Source organism: Dendropsophus ebraccatus, chromosome 5, assembly GCF_027789765.1.
Source record: "Dendropsophus ebraccatus isolate aDenEbr1 chromosome 5, aDenEbr1.pat, whole genome shotgun sequence".
NCBI classification, from domain to species: Eukaryota; Metazoa; Chordata; class Amphibia; order Anura; family Hylidae; genus Dendropsophus; species Dendropsophus ebraccatus.
Window position 1 is genome coordinate 127,605,397 of NC_091458.1, and position 12,673 is coordinate 127,618,069.

Genomic DNA, 12,673 nt, shown 5'->3' on the forward strand with positions numbered 1-12,673 from the left:
ACGCCTGCTAGCAGGCATGAATCATGGTAAATCGGGCCACACCTCCTCCCCTCCTTAAGGCCCCCTCCGGTCCACCCATCGAGCAGGTGAGCCATACGTCATAGAAAAGGCACCAGGTGGTTTTCGTAAAAATCGGCGCCTTTTCTATGTTATACACCAGGGGCACATCTGTGTATAGTGTGTATCATCTTGAAGTTATCCAGAAAAGAGACCAGAAGGAGCATAGTAATACACAAAGGGTTTGTAGTCTGTTATCATGGATACACCTATGTCTGAATAGGAACATAATTAAAGAGTCACTGTCGTATTTTTTTTTTTTGCAGAAATCAATAGTCCAGGCGATTTTAAGAAACTTTGTAATTGGGTTTATTAGCCAAATCTGCCATTATCTGCATGTAAAAAGCCTTTTCCCAGGTCCCCCCCTCCTTCCTCTTTTTCATCCACTCTGAAAAATCTGAAAACTGTGACTTGTTGCAGGAGACGTCCCCTGTCTGCTCTAGGGAGAGGGGAGGGGGGAGGAGGAAGGAGGGAGTTAGCCGGCAGGCACGGAGCTGGGTGACAGCTGTAATCCGAGCTCAGACAGGTCACTGGTGATGGTCAGAACAGATAACGGGTGAGGGATTTGTAGATTAACTCTTTGTTGTCCTGTTTTGGTCTTTTCTTTAGCTCTCTCCATAGGAGAACAATGAAGACAGGGGGGAGAGCTTCAAACTGCTTTTTCATGATAAAAATGCATTTTTCGGATAATAAACCCAATTACAAAGTTTCTTAAAATCGCCTGGACTATTGATTTCTGCAAAAAAAAAATTCACGACAGTGACACTTTAAGGTGCACCATTGTAGGTTCATGTGGTTTATTAACAGAATGTTTATATTCCTACATCCTATTGATTTATATTGTATAGCATGGACCTAGAGCGCACTTGTCCGGCTTAGAAAATAAGAGTAGTCGTGTAGACTTACTGGGGAAATCTATCAAGCTGTCTAATAGGAAGATTCTTTGTTGCCCATAGCAGTTAATCGGAGCCCGGCTCTCATTTCTAATATTACTTTGGTAAACAAAAAAAAACAGAGAATCTTACTATCAGCTAAACATAAGTCTCCCCCGTTGTTCTTCTGCGCCATTATAATATCTTTGCTTATTACCAAAGCTAAACAGATTCTAAGGCCTAATCTGCTGTAAGCCATTTAAGAAGATTCAAAAAAAATAAATGCATCTTAGTTGTAGATGTTTAAAATAAAAAATATATATTTTTTGCTCACATAAAACACAGTAATTAAGATAAAACGTTCAGATCTTTTCATGTTTGTTTGAATGCGAGAAGCCAGAATTCTCATATTTATATAGATAGCATTTAAGGGAATCCTGGAATTTACTTGGCAAGAACAAATTGTCCTGCTTTTAAATTGTTTATTATCATAAATTCTAGATTAAGAAAGTGTTTAGAAGTGAACAATATTGTGTATATAGGATGTTCAAGTGAAAAGTTATATACACAACCCTTTATTTACATTTATACGCTATAGGAATAACATGATTCAAGTGGACGCTGGCCGGATTGGGTACATTGTTCTGAATTTGCATCATAAATCATAAATACTGTCATCCTTTCATAGAATTGATGAATTGCTGATGATCTTTGTATTTTATTTTCAGGCTTTGGAAGAGGCTCAGAAAGCCATACAGCAACTGTTCGGCAAGATCAAAGACATCAAGGACAAAGCTGAGAAATCCGAGCAAATGGTAAGTACGCTGCCCCATAAAGCACCGCCTGAGATGTTAGTAGCGCTATGAATTAGAATGTTTTTAAATATGATCCCAACTCAGACCTCCAGCAGACGGCTTGGTCATATTATCTGGAGTCTATGATATGCATTCTTTTTTTTCTTCTTAGGCCTAGTTTACATATTGAGGCGGGGTTCACACTACGTATATTTCAGTCAGTATTGTGGTCTTTATATTGCAACCAAAACCAGGAGTGGATTAAAAACACAGAAAGGATCTGTTCACACAATGTTGAAATTGAGTGGATGGCCTCCATATAACAGTAAATAACTGCCATTATTTTAAAATAACAGCCGTTGTTTTAAAATAACAGCAAATATTTGCCATTAAATGGCGGCCATCCACTCAATTTCAACATTGTGTGAACAGAGCCTTTCTATGTTTTTAATCCACTCCTGGTTTTGGTTGCAATATGAGGACCACAATACTGACTGAAATATACGTAGTGTGAACCAGCCATAAGATGCATCCGTTTCCATTTTGTAAAAAACTGACTGCAACTGATATCACAACTGATGGCAAAAAAGGTCATCAGTTGTCATCAGGTTTTATATAATTTTTTAATGAAAAACCATCAGTTAATATCAGTTGCAATCAGTTTATTCCTTTAGTTGTCATCAGTTTTTTCAAATACAGTATATAGGGGGCCATCTATATAGGGGGCAGCACCAGAACAGGAGATAAAATATTGTGGACAACTTTTATATGGGAGTCCTCTAGAGCAGGGGTAGGGAACCTTGGCTCTCCAGCTGTTTCAAAACTACAACTCCCGTCATGCCTGGATATCCCAGACATGATGAGAGTTGTAGTTTTGCAACAGCTGGAGAGGCAAGGCTCCTACCCTGTCTTAAATGGTGCTACCTTGTATAGAGGAACTGGGGGGGCTAGGGGTCACAAGAGTTTAATGTCGGGGCAGGAACAGGGACTTCTCTATTGAGCACCGGAGGATGCATAATGCATGCGTCTGTGCACGGCATGCCTCCGGCGCCCCATAGACTTTAGTGGATGCGGTGCAGGATAGCTGACCTGGCCATACGTCACAACGCTGCATGCTGCATTCTGCCGTCCGGCGGCATCAGTTGTAGAACGGATCATCTGAACTGTCCCATTGAAAACAATGGGATCAGTTCAGAGATGCGTTTACCTCCGGTGCTTCTCTACTGCAATGGAGGGAAAGGCAGCCGGATCGCCGGATTTATGTAAACTAGGCCTTAAAAGACTCCATAAAATATGATGTTCAGTCATGTAGTTTACCATATTTAAGGCTAGGTTCACATTATTTTTGATTATTTTCAATCTACAATTAAAACAGGACACAAAAATAATGCAGGTTATTTTTTTCTGTCCTGTTTAGGAATAGGATCTAGCTGAATCCTGTTTTTTTTTTTTTTTTTTTGTATCATATGAATCAGTTGTATTAGGATGCGAAAGGATATGTGTTGAGTTGCATCCTGTTTTAAAGGTATCTTATTTTTTTCTTTTTTTTTTTCTGAGCTTTGAAGGAAAAAAAAAAAAAAAAAACATGCAGAAATGTGATGCAAACTTAGCTTTACTACATGCCTTCTGCATTGTCCAGCACTCTCTTTCATTACAGGCTGCAGTACATTAAGTCAGTTGCTGCAATTAGCGATAGTGTGTGCTACTCCTTTCAGGGGTAAGGGTAAGTGCACACTATGGAATCTGGGCAAATAACCCACCACGGATTCCACCGCTCACCCCCGCCCGTGCCATAGACTCCATTCTATGCACAGGCGGATTCTGACGTCCGCCCAAAGTATGAACCTGTTCATTCTTTGGGTGGATGTCGGAATTCTCCTATGCATAGAATGGAGTCTATGGCACGGGCAGGAGCTTGGTGTGGAATCCGTGGTGGGTTATTCGTACAAATTGTGTGCACATACCCTAAAAAGGAAGTCTTTCATCATAGCCATTATTTGCTCCATTATGTTTTGGGTTTTTGTGAGTTTTCTACAGATACTTTGATTTTCCCCACTTTCTACACTTATTACAGAAAATGCACATAAAATGCATTTTTCCCTGCACTTACTACTGCATCGAGGCTTCACTTCCTGGATAACATGGTGATGTCACTTCCTGGATAACATGGTGATGTCACGACCCGACTCCCAGAGCTGTGCGTGCTGTGGCTGCTGGAGAGGATGAAGGCAGGGGGACACTAAAGGACACAGGGCACTGGAGGGACACTGAGCACCCCTCTGCCATCATCCTCTCCAGCAGCCACAGTCCGCACAGCTCTGGGAGTCGGGTCGTGACATCACCATGTTATCTGGGAAGTGAAGAGATGCAGTAGTAAGTACAGGGAAAGAGCACTTTATAAGCATTTCCAGTAATAAGTGTATATTGGTGATTTGTATAACTTTTGGGGGGCAATACAATATTTCAATTAAAAAAAATTGCTGGCCTTCTCCTTTAAAGGGGTAGTGCGGCGCTCAGAAATTATTATACAACTTTGTAATGTATGTTATGTCTGTGAATCGCTCCGTTCCCCGTGTTCCACCACCCCCATCCGTGTACCCAGAAGTGTGGTGCATTATACATTACCTGATCCGTGTCGAGGGCCGTCCACCATCTTGTGCCAAACGTCATCTTCGGACGGACGGACGGACGGCTGAGTCACTGCCGCCCGTCCCCCCTCCGCCGCGTCACAACTGTGCTCAGCCGCGATTGGCTGAGCACACTTATGCTCAGCCAATCGCGGCTGAGCATCGGATGACGCTGCAGAGGGCGGCCCGCATTCGGAACAGTCGGAGCTGTTCGCCGTCCGCCCGAAGAAGACGTCGCTGAATGAAGATTGAAGACTGGTGTCTGCACGTGACAGGTGAGTATAGCGCACCACACTTCCGGGTACACAGGTGGGGGTGGTGGGACACGGGGAAGGTGGCCATTTACAGACGTAACATACATTACAAAGTTGTATAACTTTGTAATGTGTGTTAGTCTGTGAATAATTTTTTACCGCCGCACTACCCATTTAAATAACTGAGATCAGAACTAGCTGGCTGTTGCAGCAAAAGTCCAGTATCTAACTGTATGCCCAGTTGCAGCTAATGAGCTATAATCTCTATGTAGAGTTACACCATTTTGCAGGAAGGAATCAATGCTAAGTTGCTTGGGCAAATCATAGTCCCAATTAATTCCACAAGATTAACTATAACCTGATTCAGTCAATTATAGTCATTTAGATTCAATTTACACGATATTCTAAATTCCATATCATACACACATTAAAGCCACATTAAAGCGGGATGGACAGAACAACTCGCAGCAGTTTTCTGTGTCTTGAGCAGAAGGCAACAGACTCAGAACTCGGGGAAGTAGACCGATAAGATAACAAGTATGGGAACAGATTGTTAGTATCCAAAAGGGGGGGTTATTGAACATGTATTTTATCTAACTGTTATCTAACTTTGTTTGTTATATAAAGTGAACAATAGCAGCAAGAAGAAACATACCATAGAATATTACCTGCTAGGACCAGGCAATTAACCCACTTTGTACAAAACAAGACTAGTCATTGAGAGTGAGCAGTTTAAAGCATGGAAGTATGGAAAACTGTGACGCTACTTTATTTCCAGTATGTAACCTGGCAAAGATATTGTCATAATTGGGTTAGGTTCAATATGAGATTCATACATGCCAGGTGTCACCTAGGGGGCTCTTTATTACCCCAGAGTATCGCTGCCTTCTAGAAACCGGACCAAAATTGGTGACAATTGAAGCCTGCAATTAAATTACTTTCATTTTCAATTCCTTTGCTTTTCCAATTCCATCATTAACTAACATTGTATGACTCTTCCAAGGTGAAAGAAATCACACGGGATATTAAGCAGTTGGATCATGCCAAGCGCCATTTGACCACATCAATTACAACGTTAAACCATCTACACATGCTCGCTGGAGGAGTTGACTCACTGGAGTAAGCTGTGCTGACCTCATTGATATTTCTGTGATATTTGTAATTTTACTTTCATGTTTGTGATTGAAATGGCTAGCGTTATTATCCAAGGGACTGTGCCAAGTGCCAAGTTGTGAGGGTTAGATTACCAAGTCAGAACATCTCCAAAACGGCAGGTCCTGAGGGATATCCCCCACTTTGTAGCGATTTAGTACCCATTGAGAAATGATAACAAGGGGGTCAGAAGTGTCCATATTTTATTGATATGCATTGGGAGAAGAGGCTAGCCTTTCTAGTCTAAGAGCTACTATAACACAGATACCTAAAAATGCTATAGCTGGCTATGTGGCAAAGGTGTCAGTAAACACAGTACATCATAGCTTGCTGGGTATGGAATTGTGTAGCTGCCAACCAGTAAGAGTGTCCATGCTGACCTATGTCTATTGCTAAAAGAGCCTACAGTGGGCATGTGAGCATTAAGGGGGAGATTTATGAAAGGGTGTAAATATACACCTGGTGTAAACTGCCCACAGCAACCAATCACAGCTCCTCTTATATTTTACCAGGTGTATATTTACACCCTTTCATAAGTCTCCCCCTAAAAGTGGACTATGTAGAGGTGGAAGATGATGGCCTGGTCCGTCTGGTGCTCTGGACAATGTTCTACTTGAAAACCTTGGGTCCTGGCAATTTTGTGAATTTTACTTTGACACAATACTATCTGCCTAAACCTTTTGTAGGCTAAATATACCTCCTCAGTATACACCCACTGCTATCAATCAGCAATGAAGAAGTCCAGCATCGGGTGGAGGGCTGATAAAACCTGGCATGACAGGTTAAGGGTGGTTTAACACACGGCTTTTTTGGCAGTTTTTTATTCCGTCTTTTAAGCAAAAGGCAGAGTTGGATTCCGAAGTAATATGAAATATAAAGAAAGTACTTATACCTCTCCTTCCTGCTGGTTCCATTCCTGGCATTGGCTCAAAACACTTAAAGTACAACTGCCACAAAAAGCTTTGTGTGAATTCAACCTAATAGTAGTCAAAACATGTGTCATGGGGTAAAAAAATAGAATAAAAATATTCCTAATGTAGCCTTCATGGTAATGATGTTCCCTATTAGCAGCGGTCATTCTCAGCAGGATAATGTACCCCGCCACATAAAAAAAAAAAAAGTTTAGGAATGGTTTAAAGAACTTGACAGTTCCTAGTGTTATAGATACCAAAAACAAGGCCAGTCCATGGAGGTCCCACCGTGTAACTTACAGGATTTAAAAAATGAGCTGCCAACATCTTGGTGCCTGATAGGCACATTCAAAGGTCCATATCACAAGCGGGCAGAGCTGGGGAATTGCCAAGATCTGTTAGGTTCATGAACTGCAAGGTATATGTTTTTCGCCTTCACAAATAATAAATGGATGATAACAGAGCTACAAGCACATTTTAAAATATGACTAGCTTGCAGACACCACCTCACCAGGACTTCACCTCACCCTAGATATTACTTCATTATGAAACCTTTACCCATAGATACATATGCCCCATCAAAAAATAAGTTGCCCCATAACAAAATCTAATGTATATATGTAATAGCAAGCATATTTCAGAAAAATATTCATGTACTTATATAAACTGTAACTATAATAATTTCTTTACACCATGAACACTTATATTTACTGTACCACAGAGACCAATATAGCCAATAATATCTCCACATGGTGCCCCTATAGTGTTCATAGACCAGTGCAACACTGGCAGTTTGCAGGGTATAATCACACTGTAGACCTTATATAAGTGATAACTGTACAGTTGCATCCAGTGACTCAGAGGTAACATATTCTCTTCTTCTTTCTTCTTTCTTCTTTCTTCTTTCTTCTTCTTCTTTCTTCTTCTTCTTTCTTCTTCTTCTTTCTTCTTTCTTCTTTCTTCTTCTTCTTTCTTCTTCTTCTTTCTTCTTCTTCTTTCTTCTTCTTCTTTCTTCTTTCTTCTTCTTCTTTCTTCTTCTTCTTTCTTTTTCTTCTTTCTTCTTTCTCCATTCTGCTATACAATAGATAGGGGTAACAAGCAGGAACAATACAGTATAAACACATTACATGGAGGCAAAAGACAGGCTGGCACATGGGGGAAGAGGACCCTGCCCGCGAGGGCTTACAATCTATAAGGTACAGGGAGAAAAACAGGAGGTTAAGTGCAGCCAGTTAAAGGGGTATTCCAGGGAAAATCAATAATTTAGCAAAGGAAAGGGTTAACCAAGGTTAACCCTTTCCTAATATACTTACCTGTTGTTTTTTGGCCCCCCAAGGAGATCTCCGGTCCGGTCACGTGATCTTGCAGCTTGTGGCTCGGATCCTCTTCTCCTTCCGGTTCGGTGACGTCACCCAGCCGGCGTCGCTCTCCGTCTCATTAGCAGCAGAGCACTGAACCCTGACTAGCTTGGTAGCGCGCAGCCAATCAGGGCTCAGTGCTCTGCATCCCCACCACGCTTCAGAGTGGGGGTCCCCTGAGGCTGCAGTAAATTATCAGGGGTCGTCGGGCTCAGTGCCGGTCACCAGTTACATGGGCCGGCACTGCACTACAGCAGGTGAATGCGGGGTCTGGCGTCAATCATCACTCCGCAGAACCCCCCCCACACACCTTGTCAGCAATGCCGACCGAGTCCCCGGAGGGGATGCGGCGGGCGGCATTACTTCATTCATAGCTACCAGACACCCGGCTGCCCGCCGCATCCCCTCCCGGGACTCGGTCGGCATTGCTGACAAGGTGGGGGGGGGGGGGGTCTGCGGAGTGATGATTGATGCTAGACCCCGCATTCACCTGCTGTAGTGCAGTGCCGGCCCATGTAACTGGTGACCGGCACTGAGCCCGACGACCCCTGATAATTTACTGCAGCCTCAGGGGACCCCCACTCTGAAGCGTGGTGGGGATGCAGAGCACTGAGCCCTGATTGGCTGCACGCTACCAAGCTAGTCAGGGTTCAGTGCTCTGCTGCTAATGAGACGGAGAGCGACGCCGGCTGGGTGACGTCACCGAACCGGAAGGAGAAGAGGATCCGAGCCACAAGCTGCAAGATCACGTGACCGGACCGGAGATCTCCTTGGGGGGCCAAAAAACAACAGGTAAGTATATTAGGAAAGGGTTAACCTTGGTTAACCCTTTCCTTTGCTAAATTATTGATTTTCCCTGAAATACCCCTTTAAGTGTGATGCAGAATTATAAGTTGTAGCCTAGTTTGAAGAGACTGGTTTTCAGGTTACTTTTGAAGGACTTGATGGTGGATGAGAGCCGGATGTGTCGGGGTAGTGAGTTCAAGAGTATGGGGGAGGTTTGGGCAAAGTCTTGGAGGCGGTTGTTGAGGTACAAACAAGAGGTGTACTTGCCCTCTATCCACAGGTATAAGTTTTAGAGTGCAGGGGGTCCCTCCTCTGCGCCCCTCACCTCGGATGTCTAGAACCGCACCCTGAATTTTATATAGAGCAGCGTGTTGGCGAATGACCCACCGCTCCATTAATTCTCTATGGAGCCGCTGGAGGTATCAAAGTACTGTACTCTGATATCTCTGGGGGCTCCATAGAGAATGAATAAACCTGCGAGTCATGCGCCGACCCACTGCTCCATTCAACACTAAGGAGTCGGGAACTATGTTATTTGGCTTGCAAGCCTACCTAATTTTTCTCATTTTTTTTTGGCCAAACAATACGTCTTTGTTTCCTCAGACTGTAGGACATTTCTCCAAGAAGTTAGATCATTGTCCCCTTTTTTTCTTTCTGTTATTGAGCAGTGCCTTTTTGCTTTCTGAGCAGCCTTTCCGGTCATGTCAATAGTGGACATTGGAGGTGTGGCAAGAGGGGGAGAAGGCGGGGCCTCATCCCACACCTAATTTATCAAGATCTATGCCTGCACAGACCGTGCAAAGATCAACACCTGCTGTGGAGATTTTTGTGCAATCTCTACGACAGGCGCATGTCCAGCCAGCTTTGCTAAGAGGCATGCATCTCTTAGTAAAGCCATCTTGATAATTTGGGGCGTGGCTTTGTTTAAGCCGGCATACAAGTACACCAGTCCTAATAAATGTCCCCCCCTATATCTAACGTGCCTGAGTGACCCAGAAACATATTCACATTTCATGTTATCTAATAAAATATAGTTCTTACCTACCCCCGTGATTATCATGTTCCGGTCACTGCCTCTTGGATAGAACAAAGTTAGTAAATACATAACTAAAAATTCTTAGAAACTACGTTTAACATAAAAACGTGATTTAAAGAATGGATAATTTTCTGATTTAACATCCTGCCACAGCCCTCCCCCCACTTACCTCCCATAATGTTAGTCACAAGCCTCTAAAGTCATGACCTCATTTTTTTAAAATTTTCCAAGCTATATAAAGGCACAATCAGCTTGATTTATGTAAACTTCCGAAGCTTTGGAGTTTTGCAATAGTGAATTATAAATTAGAATATTTATTTGTAAACACTGTTTGGAACATTTTGCCTTTTGCATGAACATCGCAAATATCCAAAACCCTGTGTTGTTGAGGAGAGAAATTGGACTGTTCATGACTTCATCACAAATTATGACTACCATTATGCTAATTTTTAAATTTGTTAATTATTAAACTTTTCAAGTCCTCCTTGTTAACCATCTATATTTACTTATTTTTTTTCAGAGCTATGACTAGAAAAAGGCAGTACGGTGAAGTTGCCAACCTTCTTCAAGGGGTAGTAAATGTGCTGGAGCACTTTCAAAAGTACATGGGTATACCACAGATTCGACAACTCTCAGAAAGGTAAGCTTTTTGGCCATGATGTGATATTAAGTAAGACATTTATTATTTAGATTAAACATAATTGTTGATCTTCATTAGTATTGCCTTTGTAACAATTATAGCATGATCTGTAAATGTCACTGGTATGGACAGCCTAAGATACAACTCTCTCCGGAGTTGTCACTAGGCAAGATTGAAGCCCCTTCTTCTAATATAAATATCCTTCAAACCATATAAAACTGTTTTCAAACTATAATCCTTCTTCAGTAGTTTGATGGTTATCATACATCTTGTATATGGTATTTTTTTTAGTCTGTAATTTTCAGTTCTCCCACGGCTGTTGGGTGGAGTCTGACATCTGTGGTGTCTGCATACATCAAGAGAATTTCCTTCAATTTTTTGTTTTAGAAGTAGCACGAAACGTGTATAAAATGCGGGGGTGAGATCTCTTAAGGCCCTATTCCACGGGCCGACTGTGAGGAGCAAACGAGCGCTGTCAGCGCTTGTTTGCTCCTCGCTCTCCGCTCGCTGCCACCGCTAGTACATGCGACGGCAGTGAGCGGGAGGGGCCGCAGGGAGTTGCGGGGGCTGCCCAGGTGATTGCTAGATCGTCCGGGCAGCACATAGAGGATAGTGGCGGTCTGCTGCCTCCACTCCTGTTCCGCGGAACGACGGCAGCAGATCGCTGCTATCACAATCATTTGTTTTTCAACATGCTTGAAAAACAAACGACATGAACAATCAGCCGACATGAACGATCGTTGCCTTCTATTCCATGGGACGATTATCGGCCGTATGACCTTTACTTACAGAGTTGTCTGTGTCTGTCTGTGTACCCAGTCAATACTTTCATCTCACTCCTCCCCCCTCCATAGAGTTGCCTCGCTTGTAGCTCAGTAGCTAGATCTGTGAGCTAGCTATGGTATCGTACAGAGCTGAGTTTTGTTTAGGCCAAATCTGGGTTTTTTTTTTTTTTTTTTTACATAATTAGGGTAAGACAGGATACAAAGGATACTGACAGGATACAAAGTAAATAAAATAAAATACATTGTAATAAGTGCAAAGGCAAACAGTAAGAAGTTGACTTATAAATCAAGATAATTAAAGTGAATGTACTGTCTCATCAAGTACGTTGTTTTTTTCCCCCCACATTGCCGATTGGGGTGGTGTGGTCATTTCTTTTTAAACGCTGCCTGCGCTCTATACTATACTTCTTGGAGCACTGGAGACAGCCCCCCCCCCCTCCTTCACGTGTGATCATATCCCCTCTTTGACACGGGTCCGCATCACAAAGGCGAGGGGATATTGCCACACGGGGGCAGCAAGCCTAGTACATAGAGCCAGGCCGGTGCATGGCAAAAGAACGGTGTCAAGCATGAGAACCAGGCATTTAAAGAAAGTTATAGTCGAGTTATAGGGGAGTACAGAGCTGATCTTTCACAGTGGAAAAAGATGGGGAGGTAGGGTGCTTGATAATTGGTAAAGGAAGCATTTGTGTCTGATAAGGTATATTAAAAAAAAAAATTCTTCTATTCTCTTATACTGTTGATCTATGACATTCGTTAAAATTAAAGTGCCAGGTATGGTTCAGAATTGGATGCTGGAGGTTGTGCTGTTTTTGCAACACACACTTAGAAAAAGCCACTGTCTCCCAAGGTTTTTACCTGAGCTGGACATACATGTAGCAACAACACAACAACAACAACAACTAATATCAGAATGCTGGGAGCCACCTTCCCTTGAAGTCCAATGTGACCATATAATAATGCATCCCAATAGCTTTTTCTATTCTGTTATTTGTAAGCAGTGTATTTCTCTAGGGCTGATGGGAACCTCCCTATTTCAGTTTTAATATAACCCCAGGCCACCTCCGCACTGTGTACAATCAATTAGAAATTTCCATCATGCGTCCTCAGTATCTTACTTATCAGTGGAAACATTTGGTGACATGAAGCTGCTAAAGGTTTCTCAACCATTGATCACTTCAGGATAGATGGGAGCTTAGATGCCATCTCTCTTTTGAAATGTCAATGGAAAACATGATGGATGGTTTTGTCTCTGATATTTTTAGTTGCATCTTTGCCGAGCCTCCTTCCTGATGTTTACATTTTGATAACCGCTCCATCTGGTTATGATAGGAATCGTGATTTGTGCGGAAATGAAAGGCACACCCTGCACATTGCTTACATCTCCAGCGTTCAGAATAA

General features: G+C 42.6%; 1 protein-coding gene across 1 annotated transcript in view; it reads left to right on the forward strand.

Annotated features, from left to right (window-relative positions):
• VPS53 (VPS53 subunit of GARP complex) overlaps positions 1-12,673 on the forward strand; it is a 107,388-nt gene that overhangs the window by 25,329 nt on the left and 69,386 nt on the right. Inside the window, exons 5-7 of the mRNA XM_069971207.1 lie at positions 1,658-1,744; positions 5,608-5,723; positions 10,368-10,487. Of these exons, the coding sequence (XP_069827308.1) occupies positions 1,658-1,744; positions 5,608-5,723; positions 10,368-10,487 (323 nt within the window). The remainder of the gene's footprint in view (positions 1-1,657; positions 1,745-5,607; positions 5,724-10,367; positions 10,488-12,673) is intronic.